At 43.7% G+C, this 19,546-nt stretch overlaps 1 protein-coding gene across 2 annotated transcripts in view; it reads left to right on the plus strand.

The window, feature by feature from the left end:
* Ganc (glucosidase alpha, neutral C) overlaps positions 1-19,320 on the plus strand; it is a 55,565-nt gene extending 36,245 nt beyond the window's left edge. Inside the window, exons 16-24 of one of the 2 annotated variants that reach the window (XM_052726249.1) lie at positions 991-1,092; positions 2,960-3,203; positions 5,329-5,393; positions 8,196-8,272; positions 11,113-11,187; positions 14,419-14,532; positions 15,866-15,978; positions 16,733-16,836; positions 17,431-19,320. In XM_052726249.1, the coding sequence (XP_052582209.1) occupies positions 991-1,092; positions 2,960-3,203; positions 5,329-5,393; positions 8,196-8,272; positions 11,113-11,187; positions 14,419-14,532; positions 15,866-15,978; positions 16,733-16,836; positions 17,431-17,540 (1,004 nt within the window). In that variant the 3' untranslated portion in view covers positions 17,541-19,320. The remainder of the gene's footprint in view (positions 1-990; positions 1,093-2,959; positions 3,204-5,328; positions 5,394-8,195; positions 8,273-11,112; positions 11,188-14,418; positions 14,533-15,865; positions 15,979-16,732; positions 16,837-17,430) is intronic. The other variant, XM_052726250.1, reaches the window with a different exon arrangement.
* Positions 19,321-19,546: the final 226 nt, after the last annotated feature.

The following is a 19,546-nucleotide window of genomic DNA, read 5'->3' on the forward strand; positions in this document are numbered from 1 at the left end:
AAAATTAGTAGAGTGTTGTTTTAAAAAATCCCTTGAAAATATTTTTCTCGGGCTGGAGAAATGGTTCAGTAGTTAAGGGCACTGCTGTTCTTCCAGAGGACCTGAGTTCAATTCCCACATGGCAGCTCACAACTGTCTGTAACTCCTGTTTCAGGGGATCCAATGCCTTTATACAGACATACATGCAGGCAAAACACCAATGTACATAAAATTTTGAAAAAATAAATCAATTATTAAAAAATATTTTTCTCTGCCTAAAGGACAGTTCAACATTTCTACAGAAGATTAAACCAAAATATCTACTGAAACAGTTTTGGTAAAAGATAGACCAAAAAAGGCTTCAAGATTAATCTAGATGTCATAAAATAAGAGTATTTTATGTGTCTCTTTAGTAATATTATAATCTGTCATCATAAACTCTTATCAACTACAGTGTGAACTGGAACCTTGGCTTTAACAGTCTGACATCTTGCCTCAAATCTACTTAACAACTACATAACTAGGCTAGACTATGGAGCCACTGTTAATCATATTTCCCTAATCTTTAAAGTAGAGCTAATAATAGTGTTTGCCTGGTAGGATTGTTGTGATAATAAGTGGGACAAGAAACCCAGAGTATTTAGCTATATTTTTTTATTTTGTTTTTTTTTGTTTGTTTGTTTGTTTATTTTTGAGACAAGGTTTCTCTGTGTAGCCCTAGCTGTCCTGGATCTTGCTCTATAGACCAGGCTGGCCTTGAATTTACAGAGATTCGCCTGCCTCTGCCTCCTAACTGCTGGGATTAAAGGAGTGTGCCTATGTTTTATGAACCTTAATAACTTTTTCACATTAAAAAATTGATACATTTTGCAGAAAGATCAGAATTTGTTTAAAGTGGAAATCTGTTTCCTATTTTATTATTTTTGTCTTTTACAAATATGGAGTGTAAATGAAATGGAGTGCATTGGATGATTTATGTGTGTTTCCGTGCCTTGTTATGGGCAATCTAAGGTGCTGTCTGGACGGGAGACAACACAGCAGAATGGAACTATCTGAAAATTTCCATCCCAATGTTACTCACCCTCAGTGTCTCAGGGATCTCTTTCTGTGGAGGTAAGCTGATTCCTGACTTGAGGTTTCCAGTAGGAGGAAATGAGAAGTGAGGGTCCTCAGTGGCCCTTAGCTGTTTGGGGCAAGGATGAATGCAGGAGAGAAAATGGGAGGAGAGCAAAAGGGTTGCTTCAAAATGTATTGTACAGCCCGCTGAGGTGGCTCACACCTTTAATCTCAGCCCTCTAGAGGCAGACGTAAGAGGATCTCTGAGTTCAAGGCCAGCCTGGTCTACATAGCAAACTCCAGGACAGCAGGCACTACATAGAAAGACCCTATCTCAAATAAATAAAATAAACGTCTTACATGTATCTTGTCTGAATTGAGGACATGAAGTCAGGCAGGAGATGGGGAGTGTGTTTCATTCCCTCGTTCCCACAGCACTACCTCCAGAGACACAGTAACGGAGTGTTCTAGAAACATACTCTTCTTCTTGAAAGAATGAGAGCACTGCAAACAACTTAGCAAACAGAAAGCCAGCCTGGGTCTGAGTGTGCAGGCCAGCAGAGTACTAGCCTGGTGTGCTCAAGGCCCTGGGTTTGACGGGCAGCAGCATAGTCGAGGGACTAAGAGAGCCAGCCGTACAGAATTGCTTTCTGCTCGGCAGATGGAAGATTCTGTGACACAGTTTAAGCATGTTCTTCACTAAGATGTGCTCAGTTGGGACAGCGCTTGCCTAGCATGCAGGAAGCCCTCAGTTTGATCCCAGCCCTACACAAAACCAAGTATGGCCGCACATACCTAAGACCCCAGCACTAGGACGTGGAAATAGAAGGCTCAAAGGTTCCAGGTTGTCCTTAGCTGCTAGCAAAACCGAGGTCAGACCAGGCTATAGAAGACCCTGTCCGAAGAAGACGCGACTGGAAATGGCTCTGTTAGTGAAGTGCTTGCCACACAAACATGAGGACCTCAGTTCCGAAGCCCAGCACACCTGTGAAAGAGCCAGGCACAGCGGCACATCCCTGCAACCCCAAGCTGGGGAACCCCGAGCTGGGGAAGCGGGGCTACGAGGGTCCCTGTTGCTTCCTTGCCAGTCAGTCTAGCCAAAAATAAAGTAGAGAGTGATTGAGGAAGACACTGAAGTCAGGTTGTGGCCTCTACATGCACATATACCTTCTCACACGTGTACACACACACACACACACACACACACACACAACACACACACACACACACAAGATGGATTTAGTTCAAATACATGTCTGAGGGCTTGCCTTCTCTGCCTGCTGAGAATTCAGTGCAGATAAGCAAACCAATATGAAGGTGCTTGGTATATACTGGCTGCAGTTCTAGCTGCAGATCTGAATGCTTTTTATTCTCTTCAAACATAAAAACAAATTAATATCACTTTTTGATAGATGTGTCTTTACGACATTGGTCCACATGCAAGAAATGCATGTCCTGCTCAAGAGGTGAGCATGAAATTCTACCTAAACCCCCAAGGCTGATAACTTGATTTTCAGTGGTTGATATTGTTTTAGCCTTTGCTTTCAAAAGAAATAAATTACCAGCTGCCTTTCCTTTAGTATACAGACACACACCTAAGCAGGGAGACGTGCAATTTCTGGGTAATGGAGGATCCAGAACACACAGGACAGCTGCTCTTACAGAAAAGCCTGTGACCTTTCCACAAAAAGAAAAAAGGGGAAACAAACAAACAAACAAAACAAAACAAAAAACCATAGAGCATTCTGCCAGATCCTGGGCTGGTGTTCATGGCTCAAACTCCCCCATTTGAGGCCATAGGTTTGCTGTTGCGTTGAGTGTGCACGTAGAGCATCTCCTCTCAGTTTTCAGGGCCTTATCTTACCTTAATGCATCATTTATTCCAAGTCTGGTTTCTTCATCCCGTCTTTCTCCGTCTAACCAGCGGATGTGGGTGGCTTCATTGGCAACCCTGAGGCGGAGCTGCTGGTGCGTTGGTACCAGGCTGGAGCTTACCAGCCCTTCTTCCGTGGTCACGCTACCATGAACACCAAGCGGCGAGAACCCTGGCTGTTTGGGGAAGAGTACACCCGGCGGATCCGGGAAGCTATCCGAGAGCGCTATACCCTCCTGCCCTACCTGTATTCTCTGTTCTACCGTGTGCACACGTCTTCTGAACCCGTCATGAGGTAGAAAGGGCGTCGTCTGTTTAGAAGTTCCAACAACCTACCAACAAATCATACCCACACCCCCCACACCCTCCCCCCTCCCCCCCCGTGATGAGGGGCTGGAAAAGCGGGACAAAAGCCATGTGTTCAGTCAGGTTTCAATCAGCTTCAATGCCTGTTGTGCACGGGGTGCTGGCTGCTGTGTGTGGGGTGCTGGCTGCTGTACACAGGGTGCTGGCTGCTGTGTGTGGGGTGCTGGCTGTTGAAGACACAGAAGCTACTGACTAGATCCTCTGCTTATGATTATTGATATTTGCTGAGAGCTGGAAATGTAAAGAATAAGGAAATCGCCGGGTGGTGGTGGTGCATGCCTTTAATCCCAGCACTCGGGAGGCAGAGCCAGGCGGATCTTTGTGAGTTCGAGGCCAGCCTGGACTACCAAGTGAGTTCCAGGAAAGGTGTAAAGCTACACAGAGAAACCCTGTCTCGAAAAACCAAAAAAAAAAAAAAAAAGGAAATGACTTTACAGCTAAATAACTTTAGCATTTTATGCATTAGCCTCCTCTCATGAAAAATAATTTCCCACCGGGCAGTGGTGGTGCATGCCTTTAATCCCAGCACTCAGGAGGCAGAGACAGGCGGATCTCTGTGAGTTCGAGGCCAGCCTGGTCTACAGAGTGAGATCCAGGAAAGGCACCAAAACTACACAGAGAAACCCTGTCTCAAAAAAACAAAAGAAAAAAACAAAAGGAAAAATAATTTCCCTCTATCTGAGGCTTGATCTTACCCATAGAGTTGAACTTGAGGTGGGGATTTTTTTTTCCTAGCATATAAATTCTACTTTGAAAGCCAAAATCAACTTTCTAGTTAGAGAAGAACATGCACAGAGTTCAGAGTCAGCAGTTCCTAAACTTGCTTCAGACCAGACATTTCCTGGTGATTCTAATCATCAGCCAGCATTAGCGACACCCGCTTCATTACCATTAATAAATAACAAGTTTCATTTACTAAAAAAATTAAATTGGGCTGGAGAGTTGGCTCAGCAGGTAAGCAGTTGTTGCTCTTAATAAGGACCTGGGTTCAATTCCCAGCACCCACATGGTGCCTCACACCTGCCTGTAACTCCAGTCCTGGGGGATCCAATGCCCTCTTTAGGTACCCACAGGTACCAGGCATGCATATGGTGCATCTATATATATGCAAGCAAAACACTCATACACATAAAATAATTTTAAAACCCTAAAAAAACTTTTTCAGTTAAAAAAATATCTTTTCCTTGGGCTGGGGAGATGGTTCAGCAGTTAAAAGTGCTTATTGCTCTTGTAAAGGACCTAAGTTGGGTTCCCAGTCTCAATGTCCAGTTCCAAGGGCTACAGTGCCTGCTTCTGGCCTCTGAGAGCACTTCATCCAAATGGTACACACACACACACACACACACACACATACACACACACACACACACACACACACACACACACACACACACTTAAATAAAATCATTCTCATAAAATTAAAGATGGTTAGAAGCAATAAGTTGCTATCTAGACACCGATACTGAAAGTTTTGTCCTTTTATGAACCTAAGTGACTCCTAGATGAGTTCTGTTAAACAATAACTATTTTAAAATCTTGGCAATTGTTCGTCCTCCCCAAAAGTGTTACCAGCTTGAAAGCAATGAAAACTAGTTCCTTTCATCTAAATAAATAATGATTAAATGATACATGAAAGTCAGTGGCTGCAGGAAGTGGCACAGAATTATCATTATAATAAAATGTGATTGTTTTGCAAACATTTACTTTACAACAACAAAAAAAATTAGACATTTAGGCTTGCCTTAGTTTTTACCTATTAGAGTTATAGTTACTAAAAAGATAGGAAAGCAGCACATAATAGAATTCTCAATATTCCATTAGGATATCCAGGTTGATAGAAAGCTCTTTCACATAATAAATACAAAGTAACCATAGCAACTGCTCATAAGTTCTTTGGTCATATGAAAAAATATCTTGGCTCTTTGGTGCTTTCCAATTCCTTTTGGAGAGTGATTAACACTGAAAATATAAAAATCAAATAAAACACTTAGCACCAAGAATAATAAAACATAATGATATTTTAAAATATGAATAATTCTGTTTCCTTTCCCCAGGCCTCTGTGGGTCGAGTTCCCTAATGACTTAGAGACTTTTGGTGTGGATGATGAATACATGCTGGGTAAGTATTTATAGGTTAATTATAGTTGTGATAGATGCTATAACTATGTTTTTATTATATTTTCTAATAAGACTACTTTAAGCCCAAGAAAGACAACAATTAAAAAAAAAGATTCCTTCACTTTTTTTTTTTTTTTTTTTTTTTTTTTTTGAGTCAGAGTCTTATTTAGCCCAGGCTGTCTTGGAACTTACTGTGGGATGATGTTGACTTCTGATCCCAAGTGCTGGCATTAGAGGCATGCCTCATTACACATGGTACTGGGGATTGGACCTGATACCTCCTCATGCATGCTAGACAAGTACTCTACCAACTCAGCCACACCTCCAGTCCTCCTTCACCAGAGGTTTTTTTTTTTTAATTTTTCGAGACAGGGTTTCTCTGTGCAGCTTTGTGCCTTTCCTGGATCTCGCTCTGTAGACCAGGCTGGCCTCGAACTCACAAAGATCCGCTTGCCTCTGCCTCCTGAGTGCTGGGATTAAAGGCGTGCGCCACCACCACCCAGCCCACTAGAGTTTTAATTTGATAGTGAGACTATGGCTCTAGTCTGTTGTAATGTGGCCCTTACAATATAGTTCTTTTGGTTTTGGTGTTTTGGGTTTTGTTTTGTTGTTGTTTTGTTTTGTTTTCTGAGACAGGGTTTCTCTGTGTAACAGCTCTGGCTATCCTGGAACTTGCTCTGTAGACCAGACCAGGTTGGCATTGAACTCACAGAGATCCACCTGCCTCTACCTCTCGAGTGCTGGGATTAAAGGCATGCGCCACCACTGCCTGGCTTACAATATAGTTCTTATTAATGCCAAATAAATCCATTGTATTGGTGGGTGTGATCTGAGGGTTCTGCTTGGGGCCTACTCCCCCAAAACTTGGTGATACTGCTATAGGAAGGGAAGTATGAAAAGTAGATCAGAGGGCTATAGTAAAGACATAGAAGACTTGTTTCATGTGTAACAGTAGACCTCTTTTTTTTTTCCTTGTGAGACAGGGCTTTGTAGCCCAGGTTATCCTTGAACTTGTAATCCTCTTCATCAATGTCCAGATTGCTGAAATTGCAAGCTTATGCCACTATGGCTAGCTAGGCTTCTTTAATGAGGATGAACCGTGAAATCTAGAACATGGAAGTTTACTGTATTAAGAATGGAGCTCAAGAAACAAGGCCAGATATTGAGACCCAAAGAATGAATTGCATTGTAATAGTAGAAACCTCCAAATGTAAATAATGATAACGATAATAACAATTACAGTAACAAGAATCCTTGAAGATATCATTCAGGGCATGCTCTTGTATAACATGCACAAGGTTCTGTGTTCAATTCCTGGCACTTGAGGCTTCAGCTTAATAGCCACTGCCTTGGAGAAATGTCTTTCATTATTCCTTACTTCCTTATACCTTAGTTTTATCCTCCCCACTCAAAGTCAGTCCTGCCTCTTAGGTAATTTTCATTTTGCTTTGTACTTTTACCTCTTTCAGTATTTGTTTTAACCCTAATTCACTTGTAATTACCTTTTAATGTCTGTCTTTCTCGTTACTACAAACTTCATGAAGGTTGGAGCCATGTTTTTTTTCTTTACGCCTATGTCCCCAGAGCCTAGCATGGTGCCTGGAACTCAGTGAATAAATCTTTATTGACCAGAAGAAACAATTCAAGAGAGGCATAGTGGCGCATGCCTCAACACTCACAATACTACGGCAGGAGGATCATGAGTTCAAGGTGCCTGGGTTACATAGTGAGACCCTATAAATAAAGCTTTAAAGTGAATTAATTAGTAGATGCACTTTACACATGTGTAACACCAATATGAAAGAAAAGTAACACTCCAGGCTGTCCTTGAGAGAAGTACAGATCTGCAATGGTAACCGTGTGTTGGGATAATCTTTTTGTACACTGTGAAGATGTGTCTCTGCCAAGGCCCCTTCTGATTGGTTTAATAAAGAGCTGAATAGCCAATAACTAGGCAGAAGAGGCCAGGACTTCCAGGGGGAGAGAGAGGATCTCTGGGGAAGAATCTGAGAGGCGGTGAATTCGCCAGTGAGACCCAAAGCAAGTTGGATGTACAATATGGAAGAGAGGTAATGAGCCACGTAGCAGAACGTAGACTAATATAAATGGGTTAATTAAGTTATAAGAGCTAGTTGAGAACAAGCCTAAGCTAAGGCCAAACTTTTTTACTTGATAAAAGGTCTCTGTGTCATTATTCGGGAGCTGGTGGTCTAAAGAAAGTCCGATGACAGTAACTGTGCAAGCAAAAGGGCCTGAAGCGTCGTCCTGGCCAGACTTGTAGATAGCATGCGCTCACTCTAACAGCGTATTCGTAGCAAACCATGAAGCACTTGGGAGGTGCCGTGGAGCTTTTGGATTGTTGGCATACCAGGAGGTATGCAGAAAATGACACTGAAGCTGAGCATGGCTGCTCAAGCCTGTAACCCTAGCATTCAAAAAGCTGAGGCAGGAGGATCATCCTAAGGCCAGCCTGGGATGCAGAGCAAGTTCCAGGTCAGTCTTGGCTACACAGCAAGACCTGTCTCAAAAAAAAACCTAAAGCAAATAAGCACACAAGGTGCAACAGAATATTTCAGAGTCCCTGCCCATCATCCTAACAGCCACAGGTGGGTTGAATCCGGTACCTTTTTCAGCCCTGTCCTTTTTCTACCAGTGCTTCTCTCTGGTGAATCGTTCAGCTCACATAGTCTCTGCCTTATAGAAGATCACGTGATCTTAAGATCACAGTAGTGTCCAGCGAAGTGAAAGGAGCTTCCAGATCTCCTGTAAATACACTCAGTTTTATCTTCTCTCCATTTTTCAGGAAGTGCTGTCTTGGTTCATCCAGTCACAGAACCACAGACCACCATGGCCGATGTATTCCTGCCAGGGTCAACTGAGGTAAGAGCAATAACAGACATATCCTGTGTCTCCTAGCTCTCACGCCTGCATCTCTCTTGGGAAGGAGATTGCTTCAGCTTGCCGTTGTGAATTTGCCTTAGGTGACCGTAGGTTTTCCCCAGTCATGACTGTTCTCTGCAGTTGACAAACTTAATGGGGGAAGGTGGAGAAGATGAATAGGTGACGACAACCTTAGGGTGGTTTTTGCTTTCTCACTTTGACTTGTATAAGTGAGTCCTTATGGAGATGGGGGGCATGGCCTTAAGGTAGAGGATTTATTCCACCCAGTACTTTGTGGGACTCTTTTTGATAGTTCAACAACTAACCTCCTTTGCTCGGGCTCCCAGATAAGAGTTAGGACCTTGTCTTGGAATCTCCTACTCATCCCCTAAAGAGGCAATGCTGTAGGGGTAATCAGGTTCCCGTGGGTTTCCCTCCAGGTCTGTTTCTTCTCTGATGCTCTTCTTTTCTCTGCCTCATGTCTGCTTGATTTGTTTGCTGTGTGCTTTCCTTTCCTTGTTTTTTCCTACTTACAGTTACAAGTCTTGAGTTGGTTTATTTATTGTGTGTGCACGGTGGGGAAGGTGTGTGTGTCAGTGTGTGCACGGTGGGGAAGGTGCGTGTGTCAGTGTGTGCACGGTGGGGCAGGTGCGTGTGTCAGTGTGTGCACGGTGGGGAAGGTGCGTGTGTCAGTGTGTGCACGGTGGGGAAGGTGTGTGTGTCAGTGTGTGCACGGTGGGGAAGGTGTGTGTGTCAGTGTGTGCACGGTGGGGAACGTGTGTGTGTCAGTGTGTGCACGGTGGGGCAGGTGTGTGTGTCAGTGTGTGCACGATGGGGAAGGTGTGTGTGTCAGTGTGTGCACGGTGGGGAAGGTGCGTGTGTCAGTGTGTACACGGTGGGGAAGGTGCGTGTGTCAGTGTGTGCACGGTGGGGCAGGTGCGTGTGTCAGTGTGTGCACGGTGGGGCAGGTGCATGTGTCAGTGTGTGCACGGTGGGGCAGGTGCATGGGTCACAGTGTGCAGGTAGAGATCAGAGACCATCGTGGAGTCAGTTCTCTCCTCCCCACTCCGTGTGAGTTCTGGGGAGCAAACTCAGGTGTCCAGGCCTCACCATTGTCTTCTGAGACACCTCACCAGCCCAAGCAAGAAGTTTGTACAAGTCAGTGGACTACTGTGTCACACTGCAACTCCCAGGACGAGAGTTTTAATTTTTTTCCCTTCCCCCACCCCTTTTTTTCTCTTAAATGTTGATTTATTTGGGGAGGGAGCATGCAGAGGCAGAGGGCAGATGCAAAGGGACAGGAAAATAAATGGGATCAAGATACATGATGTAAAAGACACATAGAAAGAACCATGGAGGCATCATCTCGTCTTTCACTCACACCAAGTTCCTAGCTATCATGCATATCTAGCACCTAGCACAGTGGTGTGTTGGTGGAAGTTTCTGTCCTGCCAGCAACTCCCAAATACCCAGCAGCCACTTCCCAAATAATTAACTCAGAGGTTTAATGTTACTTATAAATGCTTGGTCTGTAGCTCAGGCTTATTACTAATTAGCCCCTTCACTTAAATTAACCCATAATTCTTATCTATGTTTAGCCACATGGCTTGGTACCTTTGCTCAGTACAGCATTCTCATCCTTGTTTCCTCTGTGCCTGACTAGCAACTCCTGACTCCACTCTTCCTCTTCCCAGCATTCTTAGTTTGATCTCCCCGCCTACACTTCCTGCCTGGCTACTGGCCAATCAACGTTTTATTAAACCAATTCGAGTGACAAATCTTTACAGAATACAAGAGAATTATTCCACAGCAGTGGTGGGCTGTTAAATAATTAACTTTTGAATGTACAGATGGACAAGGAATGGTCTTTAGTCTATCAATCATACCCCTTTGGTAACTTCTTCCTCTTCCTCCTCCTCTTTCTCTTCTTTTTGAGATGGGGTCTCATGTATCTCAGGCTATCTTTGAAATTTAAGATGAACTTGAACTTCTGATCCTCCACCTAGGGTTACAAGCATGTACCACCATGCCCAAGTACTACCATGCCCAAGTGCCACCATGCCCAAGTGCCACCATGCCCAATTTATCCTATGCTGAGGATTGAACACTGGGCTTTGTGCATGCTTTGGGATTTTCTCTCCTTCTTCTTCTTCTTCTTCTTCTTCTTCTTCTTCTTCTTCTTCTTCTTCTTCTTCTTCTTCTCCTCCTCCTTTTTGAGACAGGGTTTCTCTGTGTAGCCTTGGCTGTTCTGGAACCCATTTTATAGACCAGGCTGGCTTCATACTCACAGAGATCTGCCTGCCTCTGCCTCCTGAGTCCTGGGATCAAAGGCGTGAGCCACCACTGCCCAGCTTGGATTTTCTTAAAAGAATACGTGGGATCTAGTAATGCAGGCCCATAATTCCAGCAGGAAGATTACAAGGCCTAGCTGGGCTACATAGTGAGTTCAAAACCAGCCTGGGTAACTTAGTAAAACCCTGTGTCCAATAACAAGTAAAGAGAACAGGAGATACACTTCAGTGGTAAATTCCTTAGGATGCCTGAGACCTTAGGTTCAATCCCAAGTAGCACATGTGCATGTGAATTACACACACACACACACACACACACACACACACACACACACACACATACACACACGGGGTTGGGGGTCTTCTTTCTAACTTCTCCCACAAATTTTAATTATATGTATTGAACTTTCTTTTTATTCCTTCCTTCCTTCCTGGGATTGCAAGACAGCTTTATTATAGGGCAGAAGGAAATAGTCACTGGGTAAGTGCAGGCTTTTCAGGAGAGAGATTGCTCATACTCTCTTTTCAATAGAGTCTGCTACTTTTTAGGTCTGGTATGACTCTAAGACATTTACACAGTGGAAAGGAGGGTGTACTGTGAAGATTCCAGTAACCTTGGATACTGTAAGTTATTTTCAGAGTATTATTTTTACCTATTTAGCTGCATTGGTCTGTTCAGAATACAGCCTGGGTGGTAGACAACAGAAATTTATCTGCCCATAGTTCTAAAGGTATAAGACCTATATCAAAGTGCCAGCTGACTCAGGTCCTCCTGGCATGCGGGGGTGATGGGACGGGGAGAGGAAGGGGACAGTGTTCTTGTAAATGGGGCTGGAGAGTTGGCTCAGTGGTTAAGAGTGCTGTTGCTCTTGCAGGGGACCTAAGTTTGCTTCCCAACACCCATATGGTAGCTACAACCACCTGCAGGTGATCCAACACCTTCTACCTCGCCCCCACAGGCACCAGGCACACATGTGGTGCACATACATACATACATACAGGCAAAACACTTACATAGTTAAAATAAAATAAAAAAATAAGAAAGTATTCTTGTAAGGATACTGTTCCTATCATATCAGGACTTATCCGTATGACCCTGTCTCCAGATATAGTCACTTCAGTGTGTGGGGCTTCAGCATATGAATGGGAGGCACAAGCATCCTGTTCATAATGTATTTCTGTAAAAAGCGAACCAAGGGTGTTAGCGTTTGACATAATAACATGTACATGCACACACAGCCTTGGGCTGTGCGTGGGAGAGGATTTGGGAAGCAATGGGAGTGACTGCTGAAGGGTATAATTTTCTTTTAGAGGGGTTGATAGGATTTTAAAATTGACTGTGGCTAGGGTTACATGACTCAATATATTGAAGTGGTTCGTGTAAATTTTGAAGCATATGAATTATACCAATAAAGCTGTTAAGATATGTAAAGAGTTTAAAAATATATATACTCTGACTCATGGCATGGAATATTGAGGATAAACAACTCTTTCCTGTATATCTACTCGGTGTCTAAGAACAGTACAGTGAGAACAGAAACAGTGGGCTCTGCAATGCCAAATACCATGTCAGGAAGTGAGAGGAGCAACTCTGGGCCTCCAGGCGAGAGAACGCATCAGTTATGAGATTAGACTCAAAGTGGCCATCCCCCTGAATCACAGCATGACCACAGGCCCTGTAGAATGAAGATTAATAGAATGGTGGTGTTATTTTTCCAAATTGTCATCCAAGGTTTCTTATAAAGAAAGTGGTTTCAGACATCAACTTTCAGATCCAGAAGAGACCTTAGTAATCTTCTAGCCTAATCCCTTTGTCTTAGTCACTGTTCTGTTGCTGTGAAGGGACACCATGACCAAGGTAACTCTTATAAAAGAATTTATTTAATTGGAGGCTTGCTTACAGTTTCAGAGGCTAAGTCCATTATCATCATGGCAGGAAGCATGGCAGGTTGCAGGCATGGTGCTGGAAAAGTAGCTGAGAACTACATCCTGGTCTGCAAGCAGAGAGAGACACTGGGCCTAATGAGGGCTTTTGAAACTCCAAAGCCCACCCCTAGGGACACACTTCCTCTAAAAAAGCACACCCCAGTCCTTCTAATTCTTTGAAATAGTACCACTCCCTGGTGACCAAACATTCAAATATATGAGCCTATGTGGGCCATTCCTATTCAAAGCACCATGCCCTTCATTTGCACATGAAGAAACTGATAAAAGTGAATTTTTTTGTCCAGAATCACTACTGGGTTGTGGCAAAGACAAGTCCCTCCCACTCCCTGTAAGTTTTCTGAACTCTGAGTCTGCAGCCCATCCCACTGTGACTTTGTTCTTTGGGGTTGTTTGTTTGTTTGTTTAAAGAAGGAAGGAATAAAAAGAAAACAAAAAGAAAGTTGGCTTTCCCTCTTGCTGCTTGTGAATTAAGTTGGGGGAGCACATCTTGACTACTCTCTCTCCAAATCACACATGTTCTTGTCCTCTCCTCTTTGCTAACACTTTACTCAGAGAAGCACAGGCACTCCTGTGATCTGGGTGACTCCTTACCAGCAGCAAGAAGCCTACCAGGCTCTCCTGCAGAGAGCCATAGCAAAGGACTGGTAGGTGGAGGCCACACCCACACCCATGCTGTTAGCATCACCTCACGTTCTGTGATGGTTACTGGAGCAGAAGCAGCTTCTGAGCCTCAGAATTGAGGCAGTCATCCTGCTGACCCAGACAAGCAGGAAAAGAAAAGAGTACAGACGTGGTGAGAAAGGGCATAAGTCACCTCCTCAGACCCAGAACACTTTGTGTACACTAGTACTATTGGGCCCACTTACATAAACAGAAAAACCCATTCTTTAGCATGTCTCTAGAATAACATGCTTGTTATTTTATTGACAAGGATGTTAAAGATCTAAAATAGAAGTCCTTTCTGATCAAGTTGAAAAACGAGTTATTTTTTGGAGTCCTCTGGGCCTCTAATAGGATGAGCAGAATAAAATTCATCATTTAAATGAAAAAGGCAAGTTAGTTTTTGTCAACTTGACATAAACTAGAGTCACCTGGGAAGAGGGAGCCTCAGTTGAGGAACTGCCTCTGTCAGATTGGCCTGTAGCAAGTCTGTGTGGCCTTTCCTGGATTGTTGATTGATGCTGGAGGGTCCAGCTTACTGTGGGTGGTACCACCCCAGGGCAGTGGTCCTGGGAGGTATAAGGACAGTAGCTGAACGTACTCCCGGAAGGAAACCATTAGCAGTGTTTCTTCGTGATCTCTGCTTCAGTTCCTGTCTCCGGGTTCCTGTCTTGACTTCCCTTGACCAGGGACTATAAGCTGGAAGATGATATAAACCCCTTTCTCCCCACCCCCAATTTGCTTTCCGTCAAGTGTTTTATCACAGCAACAGAACCCAAGCTGAGACAGACAGGTATAGTTAATAAATTGGGGGATGGTAGATAATTGCCCCAATAATTTAAAATATGACTTGGGGCCAGCGAGTTAGCTCAGGGCTTGTCATGCAAGTCTGACAACCTCAGTTCAATTCCCAGGACCACATGAAGACATGTGTAAAGAGAGAACTGACTTCACAAAGTTGTCTGCTGACCTTCACACACATGCCATGACATGGATGTGTCACACGCACACATACACACACAGCAATAATAACAAATAATAAATAAGTAATCATTTTAATGGACCATATTTTTAGTTTTCTTTTAATTCCACAGTCCCCGTGCTTGCCATTTCCCTGCCCACAAATATTCTTTGCTTGAGTCTATATCTGTAAAGAGTTCGGATCTCATATGGTGAAATATTTAAAAATTCTACTTGGAAAGTTTCTTGTATGGGTATGTTGCCCCTGAGAGTGCTGCTCTGTTGCAGATACCAGTGTTTCAACGAGGCGGAAGTGTGGTACCAATAAAGACTAGTGTGGGAAAGTCCACAGGCTGGATGACTGACTCCCCATATGGACTCCGGGTTGCTCTAAGTACTCAGGTATTTGGAAAACCCGTTACCTCTCCCCCTTCTATTCCATCTGTTGGCCTTTTGAGGGTATGAAAAAGTAATGAATCTTGTACAAAATAGTGCCCCTGGTGTTTATCTCAAAAATCAAGGGCTGAATCATTTCTGAATCTCTGTGAAGTCTGCCCTTCCTAGCATTTTTCTTAGGAATGCTGAGATCCAGGAATATGCAAATATGTTTCTTGGGCATGTAATGTCTCTCTCTCAGGTTGGCATTACTAGAATAACATTTATTATGCAGCCTGCCCCTGAAGATTAGTTCTGAAACACAGTCTCCTACAGAAGAGGGTCATAAAACAATGAGTCTTAACTATTTTGGGTATACCTAACCCATTCAGTGACTTCTGTTCTCATCAGGCAGCTCAAATCACTAATGTCTCCTTGAGTATGGCTTTGGAGTGTTGAGAGTGTCTTCTGAGCCAAGTGAAGCCTGTGTTATACACATCTCTTATCCATTTACCCTAATACCTTACAGAGCCAAATACATATTCTTGTTATAGTTATGTTTATATTAATATTGTGAAATAGGTAAATTACAGCTTTCTTTTCCATGTACTTTATTGAAACTTGTCTTCTTCAGCCAAACTATGGTCTAGGGTCCATGTGGGGTCCCAGAATGAATGCAATAAGCTGGAGACCCACCCTGCAGCAAACACTGTTGATAGGTAACCTGCCATGTGGAGGGCTATAGTGTTTGGCTGCAAAAGGGTTCCTCCCCCTTTGAGTAGGAAGGGCTTCTAAAGACAGTTGATTTCATCTTTTTTTTTTTAATGATTTTTTTGTAATTTATATAACTTTATTTTATGTGCATCGGCATGAAGGTGTCAGATCCCCTGGAACTGGAGTTACAGACAGCTGTGAGCTGCCATGTGGGTGCTGGGAATTGAACCCAGGTCCTCTGGAAGAACAGCCAGTGTTCTTAACCACTGAGCTATCTCTCCAGCCCCCTGATTTCATCTTTTATACAATGATATTTTCCAAGTTCTGTGAACTTTCTTGTCACATTCTAGGAAAGTATTTTCACGGAAGCCGTTACTGATCATACTTCACATTTAAATTTCCTTCAACAAAGTCTAACCCTTTGTGCTCCTCTATGAAACCTCGCTGTTCATGTTATTTTATTATCTGCTCAGGAGTGACTGGATAGTGAATGTGTAAGGAACTTGTGTGTAATTGTGCAGCTTGGATACTTACCTTTTCAGACTTCTTACTGATTTTCAGAAGTTACTCTTTCCTTTTAGAAGATGACTTTTTTTTTTTCCTATAAAACTTGCCATTAGCCAATCCTCTGTGATTCGCTCTGCAGGCTTCTGCAGAGGGAGAGCTGTATCTTGATGATGGCCATTCATTCCAGTACCTCCACCAGGACCAGTTCTTACGCCGCAGGTTTTCCTTCTGTTCCGGCGTTCTGACCAACAGGTGAGGCAGCTGGCTACAAGGCCGCGACTCTTCTTCGATTATGCTACCCTCCTGGCTTCTTCAACTAAGTGGATAGCTCAAGTTTTCAATTACCGTTTGGCAGTTTGAGAGCTGGCCTATGGGTTAAAGAGCCCTGGTTGCTCTTGAAGAGGACCCAAGTTCACTTCCCAACACCCATATGGTCTGTAACTCCAGCTGCAGGGGATCTGACCTCCCCCCTTCTGACCTGTAAGGGCATGTATTACATACATGTAGCCAAAACATTCATGTTCATAAAATAGAGATTACTAATAAAAAGTCTTGAAGCTATTATTTAGATAAATGAGTGGTGACGGCCATTTGTGTTTTCAGTTACTGACCCTGAAAGCTCCTTGTTTCTTGTCCTTATCTTCTTTTCCCCAGCTGCCTACAAAATAAAACTACTTAGCTTAAGTACTCGCTAATACCGTCATTCTTCCATGCACCAATTAATTAAATACCTGCTTTCCTTTGGTTTGATTATAATCTCCAAGCTATGCTGTGTCTTTTGTGTCCTTCAAACAATTTAGGGAGATTAATGTGGTCCCTGATTCCCTAGTCCCTGGTGCATACAGCCATCTGATTTCATCTCTGTCCTACTGAATGTGGCTCCTGTATGGACCGTGAATCCATAGAGACAGACAGGGAGAACTCACAAGGATGAAGATGTTGACCCGGTGACCAGTTAAAAATTCCATGTCTCTCCTTTTCCTAATACCGTCTGTGTCTGTTCCAGGTGTGCTGATGAGAAAGGTCACTATCCCAGCAAGTGCGTAGTGGAGCAGATCTTGGTCTTGGGCTTTAGGGAGAAGCCATCTTCTGTGACTACCCACTCATCTGGTAAGCAAACGGTTCGTTCTCACTTGAGCATTTGTCCTGTAAACACAGAAGTATCTGCTGTGAAGAGATGGTTTGTTCCCAGACTGTCAAACAATGCTTAGCTAAGGCAATCTCTGTCCTTTCTGGGTTGGTTCTCTAGTCTCTAGAGTGAGCAGGGCTAATCTGCTTCTCTCCATGAATTGGTCTTTCTGCCCACAGTTAACATAAGAGACATTATTGAAGGCCCGTAATAGTATTCTAGGTGTTTCTTAATTTGTAATAGGGTACAGGCATCTTCAGCTCTGGAGATTCTTAGTGTTTTAAAGGACTAACGTGAGGGATGGTGTAGAATTGTGCCTTCCCTCCCCTCCTGCATGTCTTGAACAGATCACTCTGTTCCTTATAGTTTCTTTCCAACCTGGAGTATACTCCAAACAATTAGACTTTTCATGTTTTAAAACATTCACAGGAAGTCATGAATAAAAGTGCTACCTGGTTCTCCTACGTGAGATGTAACATCGTTTGAGAGCACCAGACAACGAATCAGATTTGGAGGAGAAAAAAAGTTTTTTCTCCTGGTTTCTCACAGTGTCTTTCTATTGTTTTGCTATTTAGATGGTAAAGTTCAGCCTGCAGCTTTTACATACTACGACAGAACATCCGCCCTGAGTCTGGAGAGACTTTGCCTGAGTGTTGTTGATGACTGGGAGGTCCATATCAGATGATAAGCCGGTGCCCTGGTGATGAGGGTGGGGGCCTCCTGACCGCCCACCCTTCTGTGAGATCTGCGCCGCCATCTAATTTCTTCCCTGGAAAAAATGACATTTCGCTTCTCTCTGGTGTGCGATGACCAGTAGATTTCAGATTTGAAGATTTCAGGTGCAGTGACCCACTCCTGTAATCACAGCACTCAGGAAGCTAAGGCAGAAGGATCGTGAATTCAAGACCAGCTTAAGCTCCATCACAAGACCTTGTCTCAAAAAGTCAAAAAGAAGATTTCAAATTTTACATCTGAAGATGTATTGTTGACACACTGTACACACAGTGCCTGTCCCACAGATCCACAAAGCCCTGAGCCATTGATAGAGCTCGGTGAGCAGCCTGACCTGGAGCCACTCAGGAGGCCCATTTGCAGGGCTTGCCTCGGGCTGTGCAGCACAGTCCCTCTGGCTGTTGCAACAGCAGAGTTGCCCAAACCAACCTCCAAATAGATGGCAGTGCCTGGTACTCTCAGGGTGCCTTCCCCCACAGCAGCGCAGGCCCAACGGTGCCCTCTCCTGCAGACACTGCATGGGCCGGGCTTCGGAAAGCGCTCCCTAGAGAGTGAGTCAGGAGCACAAGGGTTTGTGTCCCTTTCTTAGACTTAGACTCCAAAGTACCAAGTCAATCTTCAAGTTCAGATTTACTCCTTTTAATTATATTTTACTAACTACTCTCTACTAACCAAAGAATATTTATAACACGAGTAAGCTATAATTAGTAATAATGAAATAAATATCCATGTCCCACAAGTGAAACTTCAAAAATAGAGCACAGGCTTGGGACTCTAATAACACAAGTAAGAGGCCCTTGTCTCAGACACAGTCAATAATCAAAATAAGTAATATTTAATACACTGTCTTTAAAAATCAAAATGAATACAAAAAAAACTCCAGGCTAAGCAAAAGATTTTCAATAGAGACAGCTCAGTGTTACTGACTTCCTTCAGCACTGGATTCCAGTATGGCTTGGCACGGGCTTGAATATTGCAGCACAGCAGTTGCATCACAATGCCTCTGGCTCTGGGGACCCCAGGACTCCCTGCTGTCTGCTTCAGCAGCTATTGGGGAGGCCTCAGTTCCGCAGCATATGGGCCTCTCACTACATTTCTTCCACTTAGCTACCTGCCTTCCCTTTCCTTAACCACAGTACCCTCCCTTGCCTCCACCAACACACATCTTACCACCCTTCCAGAGCCAATCCAAATCCTACTTTTCCATGAAGACTTCTAACCTGTCACCCCAACCCCCCAGTGCCCACTGGCAGTGATTTTACCCTTCTCTGAAATGCTGCCCCACAAATAATTGTGCCCTACTTTGCATTCTCAAGGATGTGCCTTAGTACTATAAGTAGGACTGTGTATTTCCCTACTGGAGTGTATGTTCCTTAAGATCATGTTATGTTTCTCTCATATCTCATATATTTCAAACTGTGGTAGTTTGAATGAAAAATGCCCCCCATAGGCTCATATGTTTGAACACCTGGTCCCCCACTGGTGGCACTGTTTGGGGAGGTTGTGGAACTTTGAGGAGGTACATCCTTACTAGAAGAAGTGTGTCACTGAGGGTGGGCTTTGATCAGCTATAGCCTCATTCTAGGTCCTGTTTGCTTGTTCTGCTTCCTGTGTGCAGTTGAGTTGTGAGCTTTATCTCAGCCACCTGCTCCAGCACCTGCTGCCAATGCCTCCTTTGCTGTTATGGACTCTCCCTATGGGATGTAAGCCAAAATAAACTCTTCTATAAGTTGCTTTTGGTCATGGTGTTTTATCACAGCTTTCCTTTTCGTTTGCTTCCTGGTCATGAGGTAGATGTTTTTGCTTTGCCACAAGTTTCTCCAATGGGCCTTTTTACAGGCCCAAAACTGTAGACAAATTTCTAAACAGTCTTATTAAATAAGAAACACAGAGCCAAATACAGGGGTGAAAGCCGTAGAGATCAGAGTGATAGCCACCAACTAACCTTAGCTCACCACC

Source organism: Peromyscus californicus, unplaced genomic scaffold (genome assembly GCF_007827085.1).
Source record: "Peromyscus californicus insignis strain IS unplaced genomic scaffold, ASM782708v3 Scaffold_7__1_contigs__length_154581171, whole genome shotgun sequence".
In the NCBI taxonomy this organism is placed as follows: Eukaryota; Metazoa; Chordata; class Mammalia; order Rodentia; family Cricetidae; genus Peromyscus; species Peromyscus californicus.